At 39.1% G+C, this 19,799-nt stretch overlaps 3 protein-coding genes across 4 annotated transcripts in view; all 3 read right to left on the bottom strand.

Annotated features, from left to right (window-relative positions):
- LOC107036470 (pleckstrin homology-like domain family B member 1) overlaps positions 1–11,668 on the bottom strand; it is a 31,006-nt gene extending 19,338 nt beyond the window's left edge. For both annotated transcript variants that reach the window (XM_015254448.1, XM_015254458.1), the window contains exon 1: positions 11,381–11,668. The gene's annotated coding sequence lies outside the window, so the exon portion shown is untranslated. The remainder of the gene's footprint in view (positions 1–11,380) is intronic.
- A 1,481-nt stretch (positions 11,669–13,149) lies between these two features.
- LOC107042534 (zinc finger matrin-type protein 5) lies at positions 13,150–15,723 on the bottom strand. The gene is made up of 3 exons (XM_015263633.2): positions 15,356–15,723; positions 14,072–14,209; positions 13,150–13,549 (listed from the first exon to the last, which is right to left on the bottom strand). Exons 1-3 carry the CDS (start codon positions 15,480–15,482, stop codon positions 13,317–13,319), a joined length of 498 nt encoding a protein of 165 aa, XP_015119119.1. The 5' UTR covers positions 15,483–15,723; the 3' UTR covers positions 13,150–13,316.
- Positions 15,724–16,173: 450 nt separating this feature from the next.
- The window catches only part of LOC107036462 (neuromodulin), a 54,835-nt gene continuing 51,209 nt past the window's right edge, over positions 16,174–19,799 (bottom strand). The window contains exon 5 of the mRNA XM_015254431.1: positions 16,174–18,747. Within this exon, the coding sequence (XP_015109917.1) occupies positions 18,610–18,747 (138 nt within the window). The 3' untranslated portion in view covers positions 16,174–18,609. The remainder of the gene's footprint in view (positions 18,748–19,799) is intronic.

The following is a 19,799-nucleotide window of genomic DNA, read 5'->3' as shown; positions in this document are numbered from 1 at the left end:
TTTGAGCTCAAAAAAACATTCATATCTTGTCTGACATCGCTGCTACAAACTCGGGCCTACAACTCGGGCCTTCAATTGAAGGCCCGAGTTGTAGGCCCGAGTTTGTAGCAGCGATGTCAGACAAGATATGAATGTTTTTTTGGGCTCAAATGAAAGAGCGGGTCGAGAAATGGCGTGATAGGGCATCTAAAGATGGTTTTGAACCAGGGGACACTCCTAAACCCCACTGGACAATGTTGTCACAACTCTGGTTTCCAACTGAACTGCCAGAGTTGAAAACCAGAGTTCATAGCAGAGATGTCAGACAAGATGTGAGTGAGAATCTATCGTGGATCCACGGTAAAATTTATCGTGGAGCGTGCGAATACACTCCCTATTATGTTCCTTTGTTAGGGAGAATTATGAGGAAGTTTTATCGGTGGAGCGAAGAGCTTTCATTTGACTTCCAAAAATGAAGAGTGGAATTTTCACGCGGCCTGGTAATTTCAACGTTTTTGAAAAAAATTTCCATGAATTTTCATGCAGAAGTTGTCAACGATGTTGATTAATCCAACATGTTTCATCTTATGAATATTCATGCCCATGCTTTTACTGCGATATAATCCAGATGGCACTAACGACTTGTTACGGATTACAGTCCATTCAAATTGATGTATATATTTTATTACTGACTGTTGAAATATTTTTTTTTCTTTTTTTTAATTTCTTAATTAAATTCCAACGGATTAAAACAACAAATCAACTCGTGTATTTTAGAAACCCTTAAACTTGGAGACTGAAGGGTGAATACAACTGAGTACGAGATAATCCCTCATGAAATGTGCAACTGTTTCGAAGGAAACTGAACAGGGGGATAGGGAAGTGTAAAATGAAGTATAAACATTTCAGGGCAATACCAGTTCTGGGAGGATATCTCGGACTTCATGGAAAACAATGAGAAATTCTCCTGACCGTATTTTCTTCGGCCGTACTTTCCTTCAAAAAATGAAGGATTTTTTTCAACTTATCGGTCGGGACATTGTAAGAGTTGCTTTAATGAACTTTATGGATAATGAGAAATTTCATAGAAACCTTTTTAAAGCACCCACTGTGCTCCACAGAAAGTTCCTTATCGATTGATCTCTCTTCCCGTTAGGTACCAAGATATCGATCACAGGCTCAACAGTTGTGAAATTGACTCGACTCGGCCCGTTTCACCGCACCACCACCAAAATCTGTGGCCTTATTCAATTTCATCCACATTGTTCAAGATTTTTTACTGAAATTTCCGATAAACTTTTCAGATATATTTATCAAATGACGGTTCCACTGAAATTTCAAGAAATTTTGTCTTTGAAAATTCGTAATTTGATAAAAAAATCAATGGAAACTGTAAATTTCAGTTCAATTGTTCTTAAATTAACCTTGGTTATACATTTAATTAAAAATTCAGCGTAATTTGATATAGGGGAGGATGGGGCAAAACGGCCCCCCTTCAATCGTCAATATTTTCCAATTCAATAATCCGATTGGGATGAGTTAGAGCTCGTTTTGAAGAATGAAAAATTATCTTCAAAATGAAGTTGAAACTGGGAATTTTCACAATGTCATTCACAAGTTATTGACAATTGAATGGGGCCGTTTTGCCCCACCCTCCCCTAGAATATTCATTTTTCGATTGTAAATTCAAGGAACTTGGGGAATTCTCAGTGAAATTCGGAGTTTTCGTAAAATTTGAAGTCGTCATTTTGATGTAAAATTAGAGTATAAAGTATTCATATTTTCATTGAAAATTTAAACAGACAATTCTCGTTTTACCATTGCTAAAAAAATGAAATTCTATGGAATTTTCAGCCGTAATGCCCTGAATGCTTCAAAATTTTTCGACATTTTTGTTGCATAGCAACGAGTGGAGGAAGTTTTGCTTGATTTTATTGCAAAACTTATTCCCATCCTTGATATACATGAAAACATGACAAAAATTGTCTACAATTTTGGACTACACGGGTCATTCCGTTGGATTATTTTTTTCGAACTTTTCATGCAAGGTTGCTACTAAATGAAAATAACCAAAAATCATCGAAATAATTCTACCCCCAGTCCTCCCCAAAGCTTCAAATCCTCAAATGGTGGAATAATCAGTGAAATTTGAAATTTCCTGATTCCGTTCCCCCTAAATAAATTCTAACATGGCTCTCCTGAAAATTACTGCTAAACTGTCCGTGAAATTTCAATTCTCTTATAACAGTGCATAAGAAATTCCAATTCATCGTGTAGGAGACAGTTTTCGCCTATCAGCGCGTGGACGTATAATTACAGATAAATAGGAATTTCCGATTTCCCATTTCGCCTTCTCCGGGGACGCGCCCTCGCTTCAAATAACGAAGGCGTATTTAGCCACTCTTGCCTTTTTCGTCTCGCCTCCACAATGTTTTTTAATGTCAATTTGACCGTATACATCGGAGGCTGATTGGGAACATTGAGAGAAATAGAAAGAGAAATAAAAAGATGCCAAGGGATCCAAAGAGACTCCGACCACGTGTGCAGGATACGCATGACCTCGCGCCTCCTCTTCTTACGTTTATATATGTAGCGTATGTGTACATGGCGGATGTTCTATATGCGGTGACACCGGACGTTGCTTTTGCGAGTTGTATATAAACTCTACCTGACGTTTTAGAAGCATTTTCCCCCTGTTCACTTCAATCTCTTGTATTTCATTGACCCGCTTTGTTGGAGACGAGATTGCACTATCACACTTGTGAAAATTAACTCTACACGGATTTCTGGTATTTTTTCATTTTTCCCCCATGTAGATACTGCGTGTCTTATCACAGAATTGCAACTATAAATATATCAAGATATTTGCGGATGTAAGTAAACATTTTCGTAGCAAATGCTCGTGTGCGCTGGATGTATTATTTTTCTTCCAACACGGGAGATGATATATCCATCATATTTTAGAGCACATAATGACTTGAAATTCCAAGGAGACATTAATCTCCTCGAAACAATGTTTTATTAATAAAAAATGAGGGAATAAATCTCAGAAGTTGACACTTTTTTCTCGAATACTCCAGACATATTCAATTACCAATATTCATCTTCATGGAATTCCAGGAAAATAACATAAATATCATTCTCAGACTCAAACGGATCTAGTGAACTTCACATGAAGCAATTAAACCATTCGTTTTCCCCCGCTATTCGTTTCGTTCTGTAAATTTTGGAGGAAACGAAAGACAGAAGGCACGCGACGAGTCCCTTTCCGTTTCTTTGATACTATCTTCGGCACAAGGCAGCATCACAGCGAGGGCTTGCCTTCAACGGTGCGTTTCCCCGCAGTGGCAGATGTAGGAGAAAAAAGCGAGAAAAAAGAGGAAAGAAAAATAGAAACGTGGATAAAGAAGAAAACCAGAGGCTGCGGAGGCCAGGAAAAATCACGTATGAAATATCTCTGGAGTATGGTCCTGTGGAGAATCCGGAAATTCTCTGTGAGAATTCTTTCAACAGGGATGTTTATAGAGATTCGGATGGCCGACGGAATAAAACTATAAACAGTTTACATTCGGAAGAATCACAGCGCCTATTCCATCCAAGAATTTCTACTACTTTCTATAATGCAATCATTTCGTATGAATAAACTTTTTGTCACTCAACTCGCGAAGCCTCGGTTTACGCACGCTGCCTCGCACGCTGCGCGTGCTAAAAAGCCGCTCACGTGGTGACAAAAAATATGCTTCGTCACAGTGTCGAAAAATACTATTTCCTCCTTTGATCTAAAAAATTAATGGCACTGCTTGTGTAATTTTTATTAAAATAGTAATATTTCCAAAAAACCGAATGCAAATTATGCACAGGAAGATATATATCGAAATGATTTCAGTTAATCATCACTATATACTGTTTATCTATTTACCATATCAATCCCATTCTCATTTCATTAGACCCCAGGGTTTTGTGATGACTGTTTTTTGGAAAAAATGTGAGATACAATTATAATTGATAGGGGAAAATTGTTATTCAATTACACAAAATAAAGCTCATGTGTATTCGCTAATAAACCCATCACAGGGTTTCTAAATCATTAATAAAAAAACTCATAATTTTTCCCAGCATGAATAGCTCAAATTTAACCTGACGTCCACCAAAATCCACAATAAGAGAATCAATTTTCCTGACCTTTCCCTTCAATTCCTATCTTCAGGACAATTTTTGCTGTACATTGTTCTCCATAAACACCTTTCCATGAAACTCATCCTATAGGAAACCCGTATTTCCTACAGAAAAAGTTTTACGAAGGATCATCTCCCAGGAATTCCCCAAGGAAATCCTCCAGGAAGCTCTAGAAAAATTATGCACGCGTGATTATTCAAAGTTGAGCCCGACGTGAGAATGGCGCTAGTGCATCTGCGGTGTTTATACATCCAAGTTGACATTTCCAGACGCTATATCCCGACGGGAATAGAAATGACAGAGCTTCCCTGGTGCATAACTCAACGAATAACCCGAGTCCTCGCGACCCCAGAGAAAATTACTGGGATCTGCGGAGTGCAATCTGCGTTGTCTAGAGCCTAACAGAAGAGTGGAATTAAACCCAGTGTACTTCACGCCTCTCCTCCGAGCTCGAGTAGCTAAGCGATAAGACAGGTGTTTGGCACGTAACGACCCGAAGGGATACCCGCACGTACTTTTAATGTTTCTACGGCCATTTTCTCTCCCCCCCCCCTCTTTTTCATTTTTATTTACAACGCAAACGCTTTGGCGTAATCGTCAGAATTTATTACGCTTATCGTTGTATTTTTTTAATTTCTGTAAATTGCTGGTAATGGTAACCAGTGATTAGCATAAAAATTCAAGGAATATGTGAATTTGAAATGGTCTTAACGAACGGACTTGCAGATGTTGTTCATTGCAGCGAGATAAACAAGGGGAATACATTTAAAGCTGGATAGTATTTAATTCTTCAGCTTCTTTTGAATACATTTAGCTGCTCCACATCTAGCAGCATTACGCCCACATGTGACTCTCATACGGCTCAGTCATTATGAGAAAAGCTAGTAAATGATCTCAGTTCTTGGGTCGTCGACACTCGTTTTATTCTCACTTCTTTCCTCCCTCGTTTCATCACCTCTCGTTGTCTTTCTCCTCAAGATGTGATAGTCACTTTGAACTCTCTCGCGGCTCCCCCAATATATATAAATGCCTCGGAAACGGGATTAGAATTTCGGTATGCGTTACTGAGTGAGTCACAACTCAGGAAAACGAGACTTTGAAATTTTCACCGGGAATTGCCGGGTGAATAATGCAGGCATTCGCGTGACTTCCACCCAGAGTCACACCAATCGATTCGCGTTTCTCCTTGCGTGCGTTTACTCTGGCATTGATCCAAGAGGAAAGTTGATAACTCTTTTCTACGGCGAATTTTGCCACGTTTTTTTGGAAGATTTATTTATTGTTGTTGCTGGGAGAGGATTGATGGGGTGTTGGGGTCCCGATGTTTGCGGAATTCAGCCATAAATTTTTCGACTGCGAGTGCTTGGGGTCTTTGACATCGGGTGGAGCTGGGGCTTTGAGAATTTGCTAGTGTTTCGGGGGCTTTGCGGGAATTTTAATTAGGAAACCGCGGAGTTTGCCGAGCCGCAGGTATGAATCTGATATCAACGAGAGCGAAAAGCGGAGTAGATAAGGCGAGTTTACTTGCGGAATGCCTGCGGCTTGGGCGAATCGCACTGGGGAGACTTTGGACGGAGATAACGCGATTTTATGATAGAGTTACGTATTTGCGTCGAGTCATCGGCTTCACAAACACGGAGAGTTGGGTGATGGTTTTCCAGTTTTATTTTTCGGAAAATCGGGAAATTTACATTGAGTGCGATATTCGTCAACGAAGAAATAACGCAAATGAAGGCATAAATAAATTCAAGGGGAGGTTATGCCAGGACTCTGAAGTATCAGAAGTCTCCACGCATGAATGGATTTCATCAGCGAGAGGGAAACGGAAGGAAATGGAATACAGAAAAGAAGAGGGAAAAACCTGAGGAATTAATATGCGACGACCGTAAGGCAGGCTGCGGTGTTCGATCACGAGATTTGTAGTGTTTCGCTGTATGTGGCCCAGGGGTAACTAGATCTTGGTCTTGGCATTCCATAAATGGCACTGGTGGACTGCCGACAGTACGTAATGTGATACCGATCGGATCGATGACGGGACGAATTAAAAATGTCATGAACCTGGAGTTACAAAAATGCATTAGCATTTGATACCATAGACAGAATTTCCAATGAGAATTTAGAAAGAGAAGAATCGGCAGCTGATTCAAAATCCACTTGAGTCCTCAAACATGACGATTTATATATATATTTTTTTCAATTTCATTTATTTCATTGATGCTACAAAAGTTTTCTTTATTTTACATCTTCACAAGCCTTTTGAACTCCCAACTTCTTCTTAAAATAATGTTATAAATATTCATAGAAAGATATATAAATATAAAGATTTCCCTATGTACTATATAGAGTTTTATAATATCACGTATCAGATCTCCCATGAACCCTCTTCCCCCCCCCCTATGTCATCAACAATTTAGCCCCCTTTATTATAGCACCTCTTACTTTTACTCTGTAACTTGACATGACGATTTATATATAAATTCAATAAATTTCCGAAACTCCTAGAGGAATTAACACAGGACAAGTCCCGAAAATAAAAAGAGGAATGAGTCATTGGAAATAATAAATGACTGAGCGAAAAGAAATCCCAGTGAACATCTCCGTGAGATTTTTCGAAGATTGGCCATAGGGCAGCATCGTTCTCCAGTGGGTGATTTCTGCTGTGTGGCACCTTGTAATTTCCGTAGCCATGCCGGCGTGTGGTCGAGAGTCGCGCGGGGCGCGCGAGCAGGCTTAAGTGTAAAAAACCGGCAAGATTCCTCAGGCAAGTTGCCCCCACCCCTCTGCACTCAACCCAAAGAACCATACGTTTATAGTAATAAACGGACTTATCGTTTCTCGAATGGCTATACCCACAACTTTGGAGAAAACTTCTGTTCGCGTTCTGTTCTTCTTCGTTCCGTGTGTCCTAGTCTCTTCAGTTCGGCTGTAAACCATCGTCCTACGTTTTACGAGTGCCACTGAATATACATATCACCAATACACAGGCAATACACCTTGAGAATTGCGTAATAATTTGCGCGACAGACGATAAACCAGAACGAAAAGAGAGACGACCTTGAGGTACGTTTCAGAGTGTACCTCCGCTGCCTTGACTCGCCGATTCGTCTTTTCAGCAGGTAAAAAATCAATGAAAAAACCCGCGAATGAGACGAAAAATCACACGAGAAATAAAATCGGATATACGCATGGCATTAACGATCATCTGATCGCCTCGTAATTGGCCACATCTCTCGATTATTTTGTATTTTAATAGTCTCATACCAGTCAACCACTCGCACTGATACACGCGATAGATAATGAAGATGAGAATGCAGGTTATAAATGGCGTGGTTTGTGTTATGGAGTATCGGCCGAAGGGATCGAATAATGAAGAATTTGTTTTTCATTTTTTTTGGGTTCACTGATCGTGAGCACAGGCGGGGACTGGAAATCTCCGGGGCCCTGCGCCTTTATACCTGCTCCGGGGGCTTCGATTTAAGGTGTCTGAAGCTCGAAATCTCCTGGACTATCAACGGTACACGCACATGATTCTTTCTCCACTGATTTTTTTCCCATTCGAATTTTCACGTTTAAATGAGTCACCTTTCAACTACCGGTCTTTACGTTTACTCCATAATTTTTTTTGAATTCCACGTACGTGTTTGTGTGAGCGAGTTAATGACGAGGCTGGGGCCTTGCATTCTTGGGCAATCGGGGTTTTTTTTTGTTCGCGTTGAGTTGGTAATGAATAATGAAGAGGAAACAAAAGTGTCTGGAAGTTATTCAATGGTTTCAGATTATTGCCAGATAAGAAATGCATTAACGAGTTTTTTGTTCAGTTCATTACGGAGAATGAGGAATTTTCTTGCGGCGCTGACAGCAGTGATTGAATTTTCCTCACAAAAAATCATCTCCCGATCAATTGACTTTGCGCCGGTGAATGTTTGATACTAAATAAATAAATAAACAAGCAAGCAAGTAAATGAATAAACAAATGCCCGCGATTTCCACACATGATATAAATTTAAATTCTTGCCTCAAATAACTTTGCTCGCCAGATCTTGTAAATCTTTCGATGGAGGCGGCATAAATTCAATGATTGAGGAATAAGACATGCATTCTTAACGAGATTTTATTACCACATTGTGTAGAACACTGAAAAAAATTAATTAAACACGGGCCCGAGATTTGCATTCAGTCTCTCCATGTTGACTTTTAAACAAATTTGTTTGGAATGAATAAATCCTTCGGTGAATGCAGACTTCGCGAGAAAAATTGAATTTTCCTTTGAATAAAAGGATTCCTCTCCGAAAACTGATAACATTCAAATGCTTTGATTTTCACACTGCTTCAGCACTTGTCTCAATAAGAACAACTTTCACGATGTACGAAACTAATGCGATACGAGCGTAGTATGCCTACACGTCGTACCACACATACTTACACCGAGAAAAAACCATTTTATTTCACTGTAGGCGTCTTCACATGCTAAATGACACATCTTGCACATGTCTCGTGTTGGAGACCCGCAAATACCCACAGCATATCGTGCGATGACGTAGATTCATGAAAAATACAAACAAGTCCTCCCATCCAGTATCCTTGTCCACTTTTTCCTCCTCCCTCTCTGAGCCTTCGCTTTTTTTCCCTCACATTAATCCGTGTCTTCTTACCGGTTTCAAAGTCGATAGAGGGAAAAAGAAAGACAGGAGAGAGGACAAGGGAATATTTCCCGACAGATTTCAGATAATTCGGAGAGACAGCGACGGGGATTGTCGAGGCCCGTAGAAGTCAAGACGAATGAAATGTCCATTAGGGCTCATATGACTCAGAGCCGTTCAACCGGAGAGCAGAAGGAACAGCAAAAAATGATAGAGTGAAATCAATAAAGATGACATTATCCGTGAAATTTATCAATGGCACTTGGAGCACAAGTGTTTGCTCCATAAAACTCGATGCTTAGCAGACGACAACTTGTGAGCAACGCGTTTACCATTCGCTGTGTAGAGAAATCGCGTGACGTAAGGCGCCCGCATAAAGGCAATCAAAATAAATGATGTTAAATTGCCAGGGTAGACTGGGTGGCTTTTTTTATCGGCTAAAAGTTGGACACATGTGATCGCACATGCGACTGTGTCTTTTAGGGTGGCTCTGTGCGGCTGGAAATGTCGAGGCGAAATTGTCTGGATTTTTTTAGAATGTCTAGCTCATGGTGAGAATGTTTTCGGGATCTCGTTTATATTTCACTGGCGGAGAATTACTTTTGAAATTTTGAGTCGAACATTTTGAAATTTTTAACAGTGAGAAATTTGTGCGTTCATACCGCAATGAAAATGATTGAAAATCGTGACATTTTTTTTTATTTACATTTTTATTTCCTTTAATTATCAATCAATTAAAATTTTCATTGAATATAACGTTCAATTCACAAGATGAATGATTAAAATTCGCAATTGCGAAGAAATTTCAACTGAAATTTCCCAAATTTCATAAAAAAGTGTTCCGAGGAATTTTTGCATAAGTTTTGAGTCAAATCGTTCGTACTCAGGTCCCCCTGTTTAAAAAATAAAGTGAATGAAGTCAATATCAGTTCCATTCACAAAACGCACTTCAATACAAAAACTGTCATTCACTCTCAAATAACGAAGTCTAATCTCTTTCTCTCTTATGAAAGAAAGCTCTTCATCACTCGATAACGATTCAATTCCGGTAATGACGTGCTGACTGAGGAATGCATGTGACGCTTGAATCCACAAAGGCCACTTGAATCTCGTTGAAAAAACATTGAAATGTTCTTATCATCACAAAAAATTCAAACATTCAACCAGATCTATGAGACTGCGATACCCTCGCATTTTCATTGTATCGTAAATAAAAAAGCATGGGTAGGGTGAAACCTTCAGTTATAGAACTGGCTCGAGCTCGTGTGTGCCTTTGGCGATGCCGAGGTAACGCCCCGGAAATCACAGTTCAAGTTCAACCATTGGATGCAGAACTAAACGATATTTTACAATAAATTGTGATGCCTCCAGGTTAACCACGTGCCATTACGATTCCCATAGAATAAATGAAGAAGAGAAAAAATATTCTCGAGTCAATATTTATTTAGTCAATGGGCCGAGGTTGAGCGTCAGGTAAATAAACCGGTAAATAACAAATATTCCAAAATTATCGCGGAGCCATTGCTCACTCTGGCATCGTAAATTCATGACTCATCCAGGATTCTATCCGCCCTTTCACAATTTTTGTTGGAGGGGGTCAAGGATCGACGATTGTTGTGCGGAAAAATGGCCTAACCAGAGCAGAATCCCAGCATTGAGGATCCATAGGGGTTCGCTGCGTCCCCCCTCCCGCCGGTATTCGCAGACCGGTTGCGATCTCTTCGGCATTGAACGGAATTGCATTGTCGCTGGGACGCGCAGCTGTTTCGAATATAGACAAATTATTGCGCAAAATTACTCTCGCATGGTTTCAATACATCATAAACGGATTAAACGCTAATCAACTCGATTATTTGTCTGATTATTGTCCATATCAGGCATTCAATTTTTAATCGGATTATCGTGTATCAATCGATGTTCATTAAATACGAAATGATGATGGCAACGATGATACGATATTTCTATTGACGATTGTACACTGATTCATTTACAGTTCAAACACAGTTCCCCCAGCCATCCCCCGCCGCGTCGATTCAAACGGTGACCTAAAATTCCCTTTCCGCATAAATAACTTTTTATTGACTCAACTTCACAACTCCAATACACTTGAAAGTGAAATTGATTGACTTTATTTTCCAACTGTGCCAATTACGTCCTCATTTTCACAATCCATAACTAAATTACATATGATACATAAACCCACGTAATCCACTCTCATTTGGCGTCACGAATCGTAATCAAATGATACATAATCCCGAGCAATTTTCTGTTATCAATGCGCGGTTATTCCCGGAGTTTAATCAAATTTCGTATTCATCCGTTATCCTCGTATTCTCGATACCCTCGCTAATTCATATCGAGCGATAAAACGAAGGATTGGATAAGAATCGAGGGAACAAATGAATGCCTTCGATCATTTTTTCGTCCGAAGCGTGGCGCACGATTGATCGATCACGTGTCAAAGTGTTGGACCTCGCAGACGCCAACCACTGAATCCGCGTGCGGAAAAAAAATGCACAACTCGCGTTTGAATGCAGTGAGTAATAAACGAGAGTCAAATTGCAAGAAGGAGTTAAGTAACTCACCAGTAGGATTGGACTGGTGCAGAGAGGACCAGGAGTAATCTCGCTCCGTTTCGTACCGGCGTCCAACAGAAAACTCCGATTTGCAACCTTCAAACACCCGTCACGCGGTTTACGCGGCACACGTTCAAAAATGCGTCATTTCCGCGGGTCAACTTCATAGTTCTTGTGATGATATCACACTCAAACTATCTCATCTATTTATTGTCGAGTTATTGTGGTATTGTTATTGTTTTGCACAAGTACCGATGACGTTGAAAAGAATTTGGTTTGTGCCAAGCGATCGGGGCAACGGATTCCGTGGTACTATAGAGTAGTTTTGTTGTATGCGCCGCCTGATCTCCCGAATGACGGTTAGAAGGGGCAGATGGTAGAGCACGAAAATTACCGACCAGCTGCGGAGGTAGCCGAGGAAGGATGTAGAATTTCATGGTTTTCTTGGTAGATGTCGTACACGAGCGATTTCGGAGGGAAATTACTAGACGCTAAATGACCGTCATTTTTGAGACCCAGTCATATGACCGAAAATGACCGTCACGTGACGCAGAAATTTTCGAACTGCAAATGGTCACAGATAATTTGTAAACACGGTGACGCAACTGCTTTCCAATTTATGACGGTCGTAGATAAAATAATAGCATTGTTATTATTTATTTGTTCGTATTTGTTCTTTTCCTCCCTCTCAACTATCTTCATGTACGATCGCCTCTTTCTTACTCGTTATTCTTTTATCCTCGTTCCTAGTCTGCAGACGTATCACTTCTTTTGTATCTTTTATTCATTATTCTATTCGCTCCAATTTCTTCAATAAACATTCATTTGTAAAACACTCTAGAAACACCGGTTGGGGTTTAACAAATGTCCACATATTTCCGTGACTCGATACAGTAATAATAATAATGTCAGGATGACGGATGAATATTTGTCTGTTGGCGCCAGAGACTTCTGGGAAGACGCAGGAAGGTTATCAAGACGAACACGGGGGCCCTAGTGGAGTTAGAAGCCCCATGCTGCTGTGATTTGTTACAATTGATAATGCAAAATCCACGAAAAGACTCTGAAGACTGGTGTAATATAGTGTGTTCGTTGAATGTACGTAGGAAGAAATTTTTGTACGAAAAGGAAATAAAATTATTATTATTATTATTATTTGTCTGTTGGCGTCTACGTCCCCCGGAGGATGCCACTGCATCCCTCTGTAGTAACCCTCTTCAGGTCAGTTCAGTCGTCCTTGTGTACGGGGCGGAGGTGAGACCCAACAGCGCCTTCGCCCCTTCGTGTGATTGTGACGTCAGGGGTAGTATGAGTGTGTGACCCTGTGTGCACATGCTCGTATCCAGGTGTTTACATATTTATTATTAAACCGACTGGAATCCCTCTATCAGGACCCACGTGTATTTCGATGCTAGTGTGACGAGTTTTTCGCAACTAGAAGGTGGTGCCAATCACCCGAGTTCGAAAATCCCCATCGCACATGTGTCTGAACTATATTTTTTACCAGTTATGTTACGTTCAACGAGTGCCGAACTGTTCCTTTTTCCGTTCACAAGAAAACGAAGACTTTTTGTTGGTTAAATTTAAACGGAAAGACATTTTGGCAGGAGATGAACGTAGCAGCAATGAGAAAACAAAGTTTCGTCTATACAGAGGGAAAATGACCGCCATTTTTTCTTGGTAACTTGTGACGTTTTTAGAAGGAAGGAGGGGAATCGTGACAGCCGTCATATGACGGGTCATTTGACGCATATGCATCTGTAGAAACGACCATTTGATCATGTGAGTAAAACTATTTATTCTTTTTCTCTAGTTCGAAAAATATAAAACATTAACGATTTATTTGACGATTTTGCTCATTTATTCTTTCTCTGTATTTTGAAAAATATGAAACATTTATCTGAGTTATGCTTCGATACCTTGGAGGTGTTTGTGGGAGAGGTTGTCAGCCCCATTTCGGAAAATTTGAATCCGTTACAATGGCCGGAGTGATTGGCCACAACGATGGCGGCAGATTCGGCCAGCTTTTCAGTTCAGCGGGAATATTCCAGATGGGCTGATCAGTGCTCTCGGTTACGGTGGAGGTCAGGGGATCTTGGAAAAATTCGTCGATGATTTCCGTTGGATTCGGAATGTTTGATGAGAATTTCTCCAGCTCTTTCTGATGCTTCAACGATACTGGAATCATTATTGAAGTCGTTCAGGTGATGTGGAGTAATTGGAAGAATATTTGACACTCCATTGGTCGCAAATTTGTGTAACGATCCATAAAAAAATCTAAAGACAATTCAACAATCAAATTCGGAGTATATATTATCGTTAACTGTTTGTTCCAGTCTAACATTGAGGAATTTTTTGAGAAATTCAACGCCCCACTGTCTTGCAATATGGGACAGCTCGTGGTATCTCAATCTAAAAAGGGTATATTACATCAGAATTTTTTTTTTGTCAAAATGTTCTTTTCTAAGAGTTCTGTATACTTCAAAATGTTTTCCCATTTTTGGTGCGGCTTGACAACAATGTTATTTAAAATATTGTTGAACTCTGAGGTGGAGCTCATATATGAGGAATATATTGCGATCAACGGAGTGTTAAAATAGCGGATTTCGCCGAAGGCGAGGCTTGCAATCATATGAGCTAGAAAAGTTTTTTTAGTCCCTACGGCCGGAATGACAAAAATAATTTGGTTATAATGATTACCGATTCTCTGGAGTTCCCACATCATCGGAGCAGTGTAGTGTGAGAACCTGCAGCTAGTTCCGAATGGACATCCATTCTCTGAAGTTATTTTCTTGCATGATATTTTCGCTGATTCCTCTCTCAAAATATCTTCAGGGGCTGTCGGACGAGTCGAAATATTATAAAAGAATCATCGCGTGCGACTTCTATCGTTCTATTTCACATTAACATCATAACAGAAGGCTATTATCCTTTGAGAATGATAAAGGATTGAGCTACTCTGCAATTTATTCGATTTCCTGAGGCTTGAATAACATCAAGTTATAGCTATTGGTATGAAATTTTCATGTCGGAATATGACATATTCTTGCAGCACTATATTTTACAACCGTCTTGCGTACTTTCCGAGTCGAGTGCGGAAATTTTCAGTAATAATACCACGAGTGCTCCAAAATTATCGGTTATTTTCCGATAACTTCGACGGATAGGAAAGAATGTGTGAAGTTTGTCTGAAAAATTTAACATGTTTTTTCTGTGCAGCGACATTTGAGGAAAATAACCGATAATTTTGGAGCGCGCATGGTATTTGTTGGAATATTTCTTTTACCCGGAAGTTGGCCGATCGGAGTGCAGTACTTCCGGAAAAAATTGTAGATAACCTCCCAAGAGCACAATTTCGATAGTTATCTTTTAAAAATACAAAAAAACTGTCTTACGTCTGCGCAAGATGTCATCTTTTGGAAGATAGTCAAAGCGATACCATAAAGTTATCAAAAAGTCATCAAAACGATCGTCTTACCCAAAGATAACATTTTGCACAGACATAGGACAGTTTTTTTGTATATCTAAAAGATAACTATCGAAATTGTACTTCATGGGCTCGTATACTGCGCTCTGATTGGCTGACGTCCAAGAAAATGAAATATTCGCTAAAATTGGAGGAAATCTCGTCATTGAATTCAGATGACGAGATTTTCCAATGTTTTATCGTAATTTTATGAGAAAATCGATGGGAACTATGAATTTCAGTTTAATCATTCAATGAAAATTAGGGAAAGTTTGGAAAATTCAAACAGATGTTTTCTTGAATTTGAAATTAATTGAAAAAACGAGAAAGTTGTAGAACCTTCACCTTATTTGTACTCGAATCTGTGCGAATTCACTTGCATTCACCCTGAACTTTGAAATTTCACAATAATTTCCTTTTAAATCGACAGTATGACCGAAAGCTCAATTTCTTCAACAATCTAACATTCCCCTCAACGGTTCAAGCAATCTTCCAATCCCCCCTATAATAAAACTAACCTTTAAACTGTCGGTAATGCTCGGCATGATTCTTGGCATGCTGCAAACTAGATAAATGCTTCTTCCTCACTTCCGCATTATCCTTGAACGATCTGTCACAATAATCGCAATGATACTGCTTTCCCATGGTAACAATTCAATTCATCTGCACCATCTTAATCCCCCCAATTAATTATTAATTCCAATTAATCCCACGAGCCAAATGTCCTGCGTAGAACCAGACAGTATTACTGATCAATTGAACCCTCCAATGAGACACAAATAAATCCCATTCTAATCCATCTCTATAGTTCACACATCCTACAATGTAAACACTGTGCACATATATGTATTGATAAATCCAGTTACGAATGGAGCAGTGAACTGTACCAAAGAGCCATATTGATCGCAGGAAGTCCCTCACGCCATCTATGTATACAGAGCTTTAATTTGACTCGTGGAATATCTCGATATTATAAAAATCCAAATCGACTTCTGATGATAAAAATTAAATACGCGAAATTAAGACTCCAAAATTAAGGATCACAAGGGTCATGAGGGTCAGAAACTTGTAATATTTTTGCTATTTAGATGATATTATTATTTAATCAAGAATGACGAATTTGTTACCTTGAAATATATAATTCGAGTTATCAAAATCGATGATTTTCTTTCGCACAAAATTACGAGCTTTCAATATATAACTATTATTTTCAAGTTACAATATGTAATTTTATCTTTATAGCAATCTTAAACACGACAAAGCATTATTCCAATTAATAAGTGACTGAACGGTCATGTCAGAGGTTCAGCAGGGGGCGTAATAAAATAATCAATCATACGTTTAGTGAATATTTATTTTAAATCAAACAGATTACATACATGGTATTTGTTTCTGTTCTTCAACATTACAATTTCTTGTGTTCTCCCTTTTTGTCTTTCACTTATGTTATAATAGTTCGGCCATTTCAGCTCAGCACAGTGTGCACAGTAAACTCGATTCTCGATGAGTAAAGTAGCATCATCTTAGAAAATGTCTGTCTCGTTCTCACACACTGCAAAAATATCCGTTTTTGTTGGTATTTATTTTCCACTCCGTGAAAAACCATTTGTTCCACTGAATTATTCAAAAGTATTCGTAATGAACTTTGAACTTATCATTTACGTGTGTTAAATTATATAATTGTATCTCGTGGGTTTTTTTTAATCAATTTCTGCATGTCTGAAATGATCGATATTGATCTCGTGAACATTGTTCCACCGATTTTTGACGGAACATTTCTGGGAAGTGGATAAACGATACATTTTCTATGATCACACTAATCTATTTCTGAAATCTTCATTAGTCGCCTAAAAGCATATCCTGGAATCTACCGAGTAGAATCGAGTATTAGGTCAATTGACATTTCAACGTATCTGATAATGGTGTTGTTTTTCTGTTTCATTGAAATAAAAACGGAACATATATCATTTATTATCTACAAACGTGGTGCATGATGATTCGAATTAGTAACTTAATGTTATATTTCCATTATTCATTGTAATTTTAAAGTATATTAATGTTAATCGTACTTCACTTTGGAATTCATGTTATCAACTAGGAATAATTTAGTCATTTACTATCGTGGTGACTGAAATAATCAAAGCAATAACTCACACAGAATCACATAAAGTTTTTAGGCCTGCTAAAAACACCGTCTACCAACTCGCCGCTAGCAAAGCAAATAGACTAGAATTTCGGTAATTGCAATTTATAAGTTTTTCATTTTCCTTTTTATCTTCATCACTAGCACATACACGATCTACGTAACCACTCGAATCGAGAATTTGCAAGCATTTTGGTTGGTTACAATCTATGGTGGAGATCTACCGCTGAAAAATATCGTTTTTTTGATCATTGAAATAACAAAATTATCGATGTGCCTAAAAGATGCGCAAATTAATTAATTAATTCCTTTTGATATCTGCGACAATTATAATGATTTAATACATTTCTATGCTACTGCGTACATCCGGATGGGGTTTGAGAGCATGCTTGTTGTTTTTCTTCATCTTCATAATGAATAGTGATTTATTATCTAAAAGTATGTTCGATTCTGAAGTATTTTGGAATTACAATTGTGATCGAGAGTCAAAAGTCTCAATGCAGCATCAAAATCTGCAATTTGGGTAAAAGTTTTCACGACTGTGATTTTCATTAGAAACATGTGAAAAACACAAAGAGTACTAAAAACAAAAAAATCAGTATACAACTTTCAAATGATTATCAAATGCTGCAAGTTCCCATTATTTTGCATTTTGTTTTTGTTTATCATACATAGGTATATCATTTTTGTCTTTTTTTTTGTATTTAAAGGTAGATTTTAGTCTAGATTAAATCACTCGGCAAAGATGGAGTCCAACGTTTTAAGCCCCGTTCAGACGTTTGTGCACAAAAATGATAGGGAGACCGTAGGCGTGGACCTCGTGTTTCTTCATCACAAAAGTTGAACTATCTCAACCATCCAGCATGTTCACAAAACCAATTTGTCCCAAATTCCAAAGCATGAATAATTACATCATTGTTGCACCTCTCCAACCATGTCTGTAATTCACATGTTCTTTTGTCCTATTCAAAATTGCTTTCAGTTCTTACAGTGTACCATCTACAAATATTCGTGTATTAAAAAGATTTTCATTAAGGTATCCTTGTATCATCTATTTAACCGTTTTTCATTCATTTTCAAAATCTACGGACCTTCCCGTCCTCACTAATGGCAATTTGTGAATGAACGGTGGAGAAGGTAGGCTTCAATAATTTGAGATGCTATATAGACTCGAGTACATTAAAATTCGAATAAAATTGAGTTTCTTCATCTTCATAATTTTAAACTGAATTATTCTCTGTAATTGTTGGCATGAGATACAAGAATTTCTCAGCCGTAATTACAGTGAGGCAGAAGTGGTTCACGACTTTCGGTGTTCTTGACAGAGGCATTTAACCGTAGGAGACAAAAGGAAAATCCGCCCCATTCCAATGATCGCAGTATTCATTCAACCGTGTTCTTCTCGGGATTAGACACCCAAGCGCTACTCAATAACTCAACCAGATTTACCCCAATCCCTGTGACAGTCTCTACGATCACTCGTGTGAGGCCATAAAATGAAACAGACGGGAGGAAAAATAACTTTTAAAAAATGTGATATCAAGTCCAGCGCTTCATTCCGTTTTTACTACTCTGTCTTGTCCTATGCCCTTGGCTCACAGCTACTTCTCACATCGTCCCGCACCCCCTTTACTTCTTGATGGGAGCCTCGGGTACTTCCTGGCGCACCTTGTGACCCCGGAAGCTCGCTTGTATTTTCGTTGCAGCTTTGTGAAGATCCGGATCAGTAAGATCGATTCCCTCGAGCTCATTGACCGCATCATCGACCTGCAAAAAGCAAAACGAGCGGATGAAAAACAGTATATCCCGTCCAAGGATTTTCGGTATTTTCAGGACGAGTATATTTTTTCATTATGCTAAATCCTCCGCCGGGGGAAACGGAGAGTAATGAGGCTAGGTTTTTTGATCCCTCAACAATGGCCCTGTATATCATGGCGCTCAAGGTATAAACCCTCATCTTTCGCACAATTAACCTCTGGTTATTATTGTTATTATCCAACTATTCTTGGAGTTAATTACAGCAACGTCGCGTGATGCACCAAAGGGCCAGCCGTTAAGTGAGGACGCGCCAGACAAAAAACTTTGAAAGCCAGGGGGGAAAAAATGGATGCGTTCATGTGCAGACTTTACAAGCCATGTAAATTAGAATTACTTGGGCACACGACCTATATTTGTTCTTCACCGACACTGTTGGGATTCAACTGAGGAGAAGAATTATGCCTCGGTTACGTGGTCTCTGACCATTTAACATTTTGTTGACATAAGCTACATGTGCAAGACCTGGGGTAGTTTTAAAACAAGTCTCGTAGGCGGGCTTGCAGACTCTCCTCAGTTCCAGGACCAAGTCTCATAGCTGCGGGGTATATTCAACCGTAGTGAGGGCTTTCGTTAATAATTAAATTTAGTGGGTGAACTAGCTCGGGGGGTCTTCGTCTTCGTACCAAGTTTAATTCGCCGCTGAGATCTGCGGTTGGACCAACTTTGTTTCTAGCCACGAGCAGATTCAGAAGATGCATGGCCGAAGAGCACTTTGACCAGTTTGACATTTGTCATTGAGCATCTTGGGGATGAATTGGGGGACTCGGTTTGGGGGGGAGGGGATTTGTGCTGTTTCACTGGGTGAATTTCGATTAATTCTGGGAGTTAGGGCTGGAAGGTGAAAGGTTCAATCGCGGGTCCACTCTGTGTACCTATCACATTGATTTAAGGGGAGACTACTATTCTCATGCATTGAAGATCAATTATATACGTCTAAAAACGAATAATTAGTGCAATACATTAGTGCCCATTGTTCGTTCATAAAAAATAATACTTTATTT

The sequence above is a fragment of the Diachasma alloeum genome, unplaced genomic scaffold (genome assembly GCF_001412515.2).
Source record: "Diachasma alloeum isolate Michigan unplaced genomic scaffold, Dall2.0 Dall_scaffold_00176, whole genome shotgun sequence".
NCBI lineage: Eukaryota > Metazoa > Arthropoda > Insecta > Hymenoptera > Braconidae > Diachasma > Diachasma alloeum.
This window is presented reverse-complemented; position numbering and strand designations above follow the sequence as displayed.

Excerpts from the sequence above, each read along its gene's own strand:
- LOC107042534 (XM_015263633.2), bottom strand. The coding sequence starts at position 15,482 with ATGGGAAAGCAGTATCATTGCGATTATTGTGACAGATCGTTCAAGGAT. Across the intron at positions 14,210-15,355 it reads GCATTACCGACAGTTTAAAG|CCCCTGAAGATATTTTGAGA; the intron begins GTTAGTTTTATT and ends CTCGTCCGACAG. Across the intron at positions 13,550-14,071 it reads GTGGGAACTCCAGAGAATCG|TATCGTTGAAGCATCAGAAA; the intron begins GTAATCATTATA and ends TAATGATTCCAG.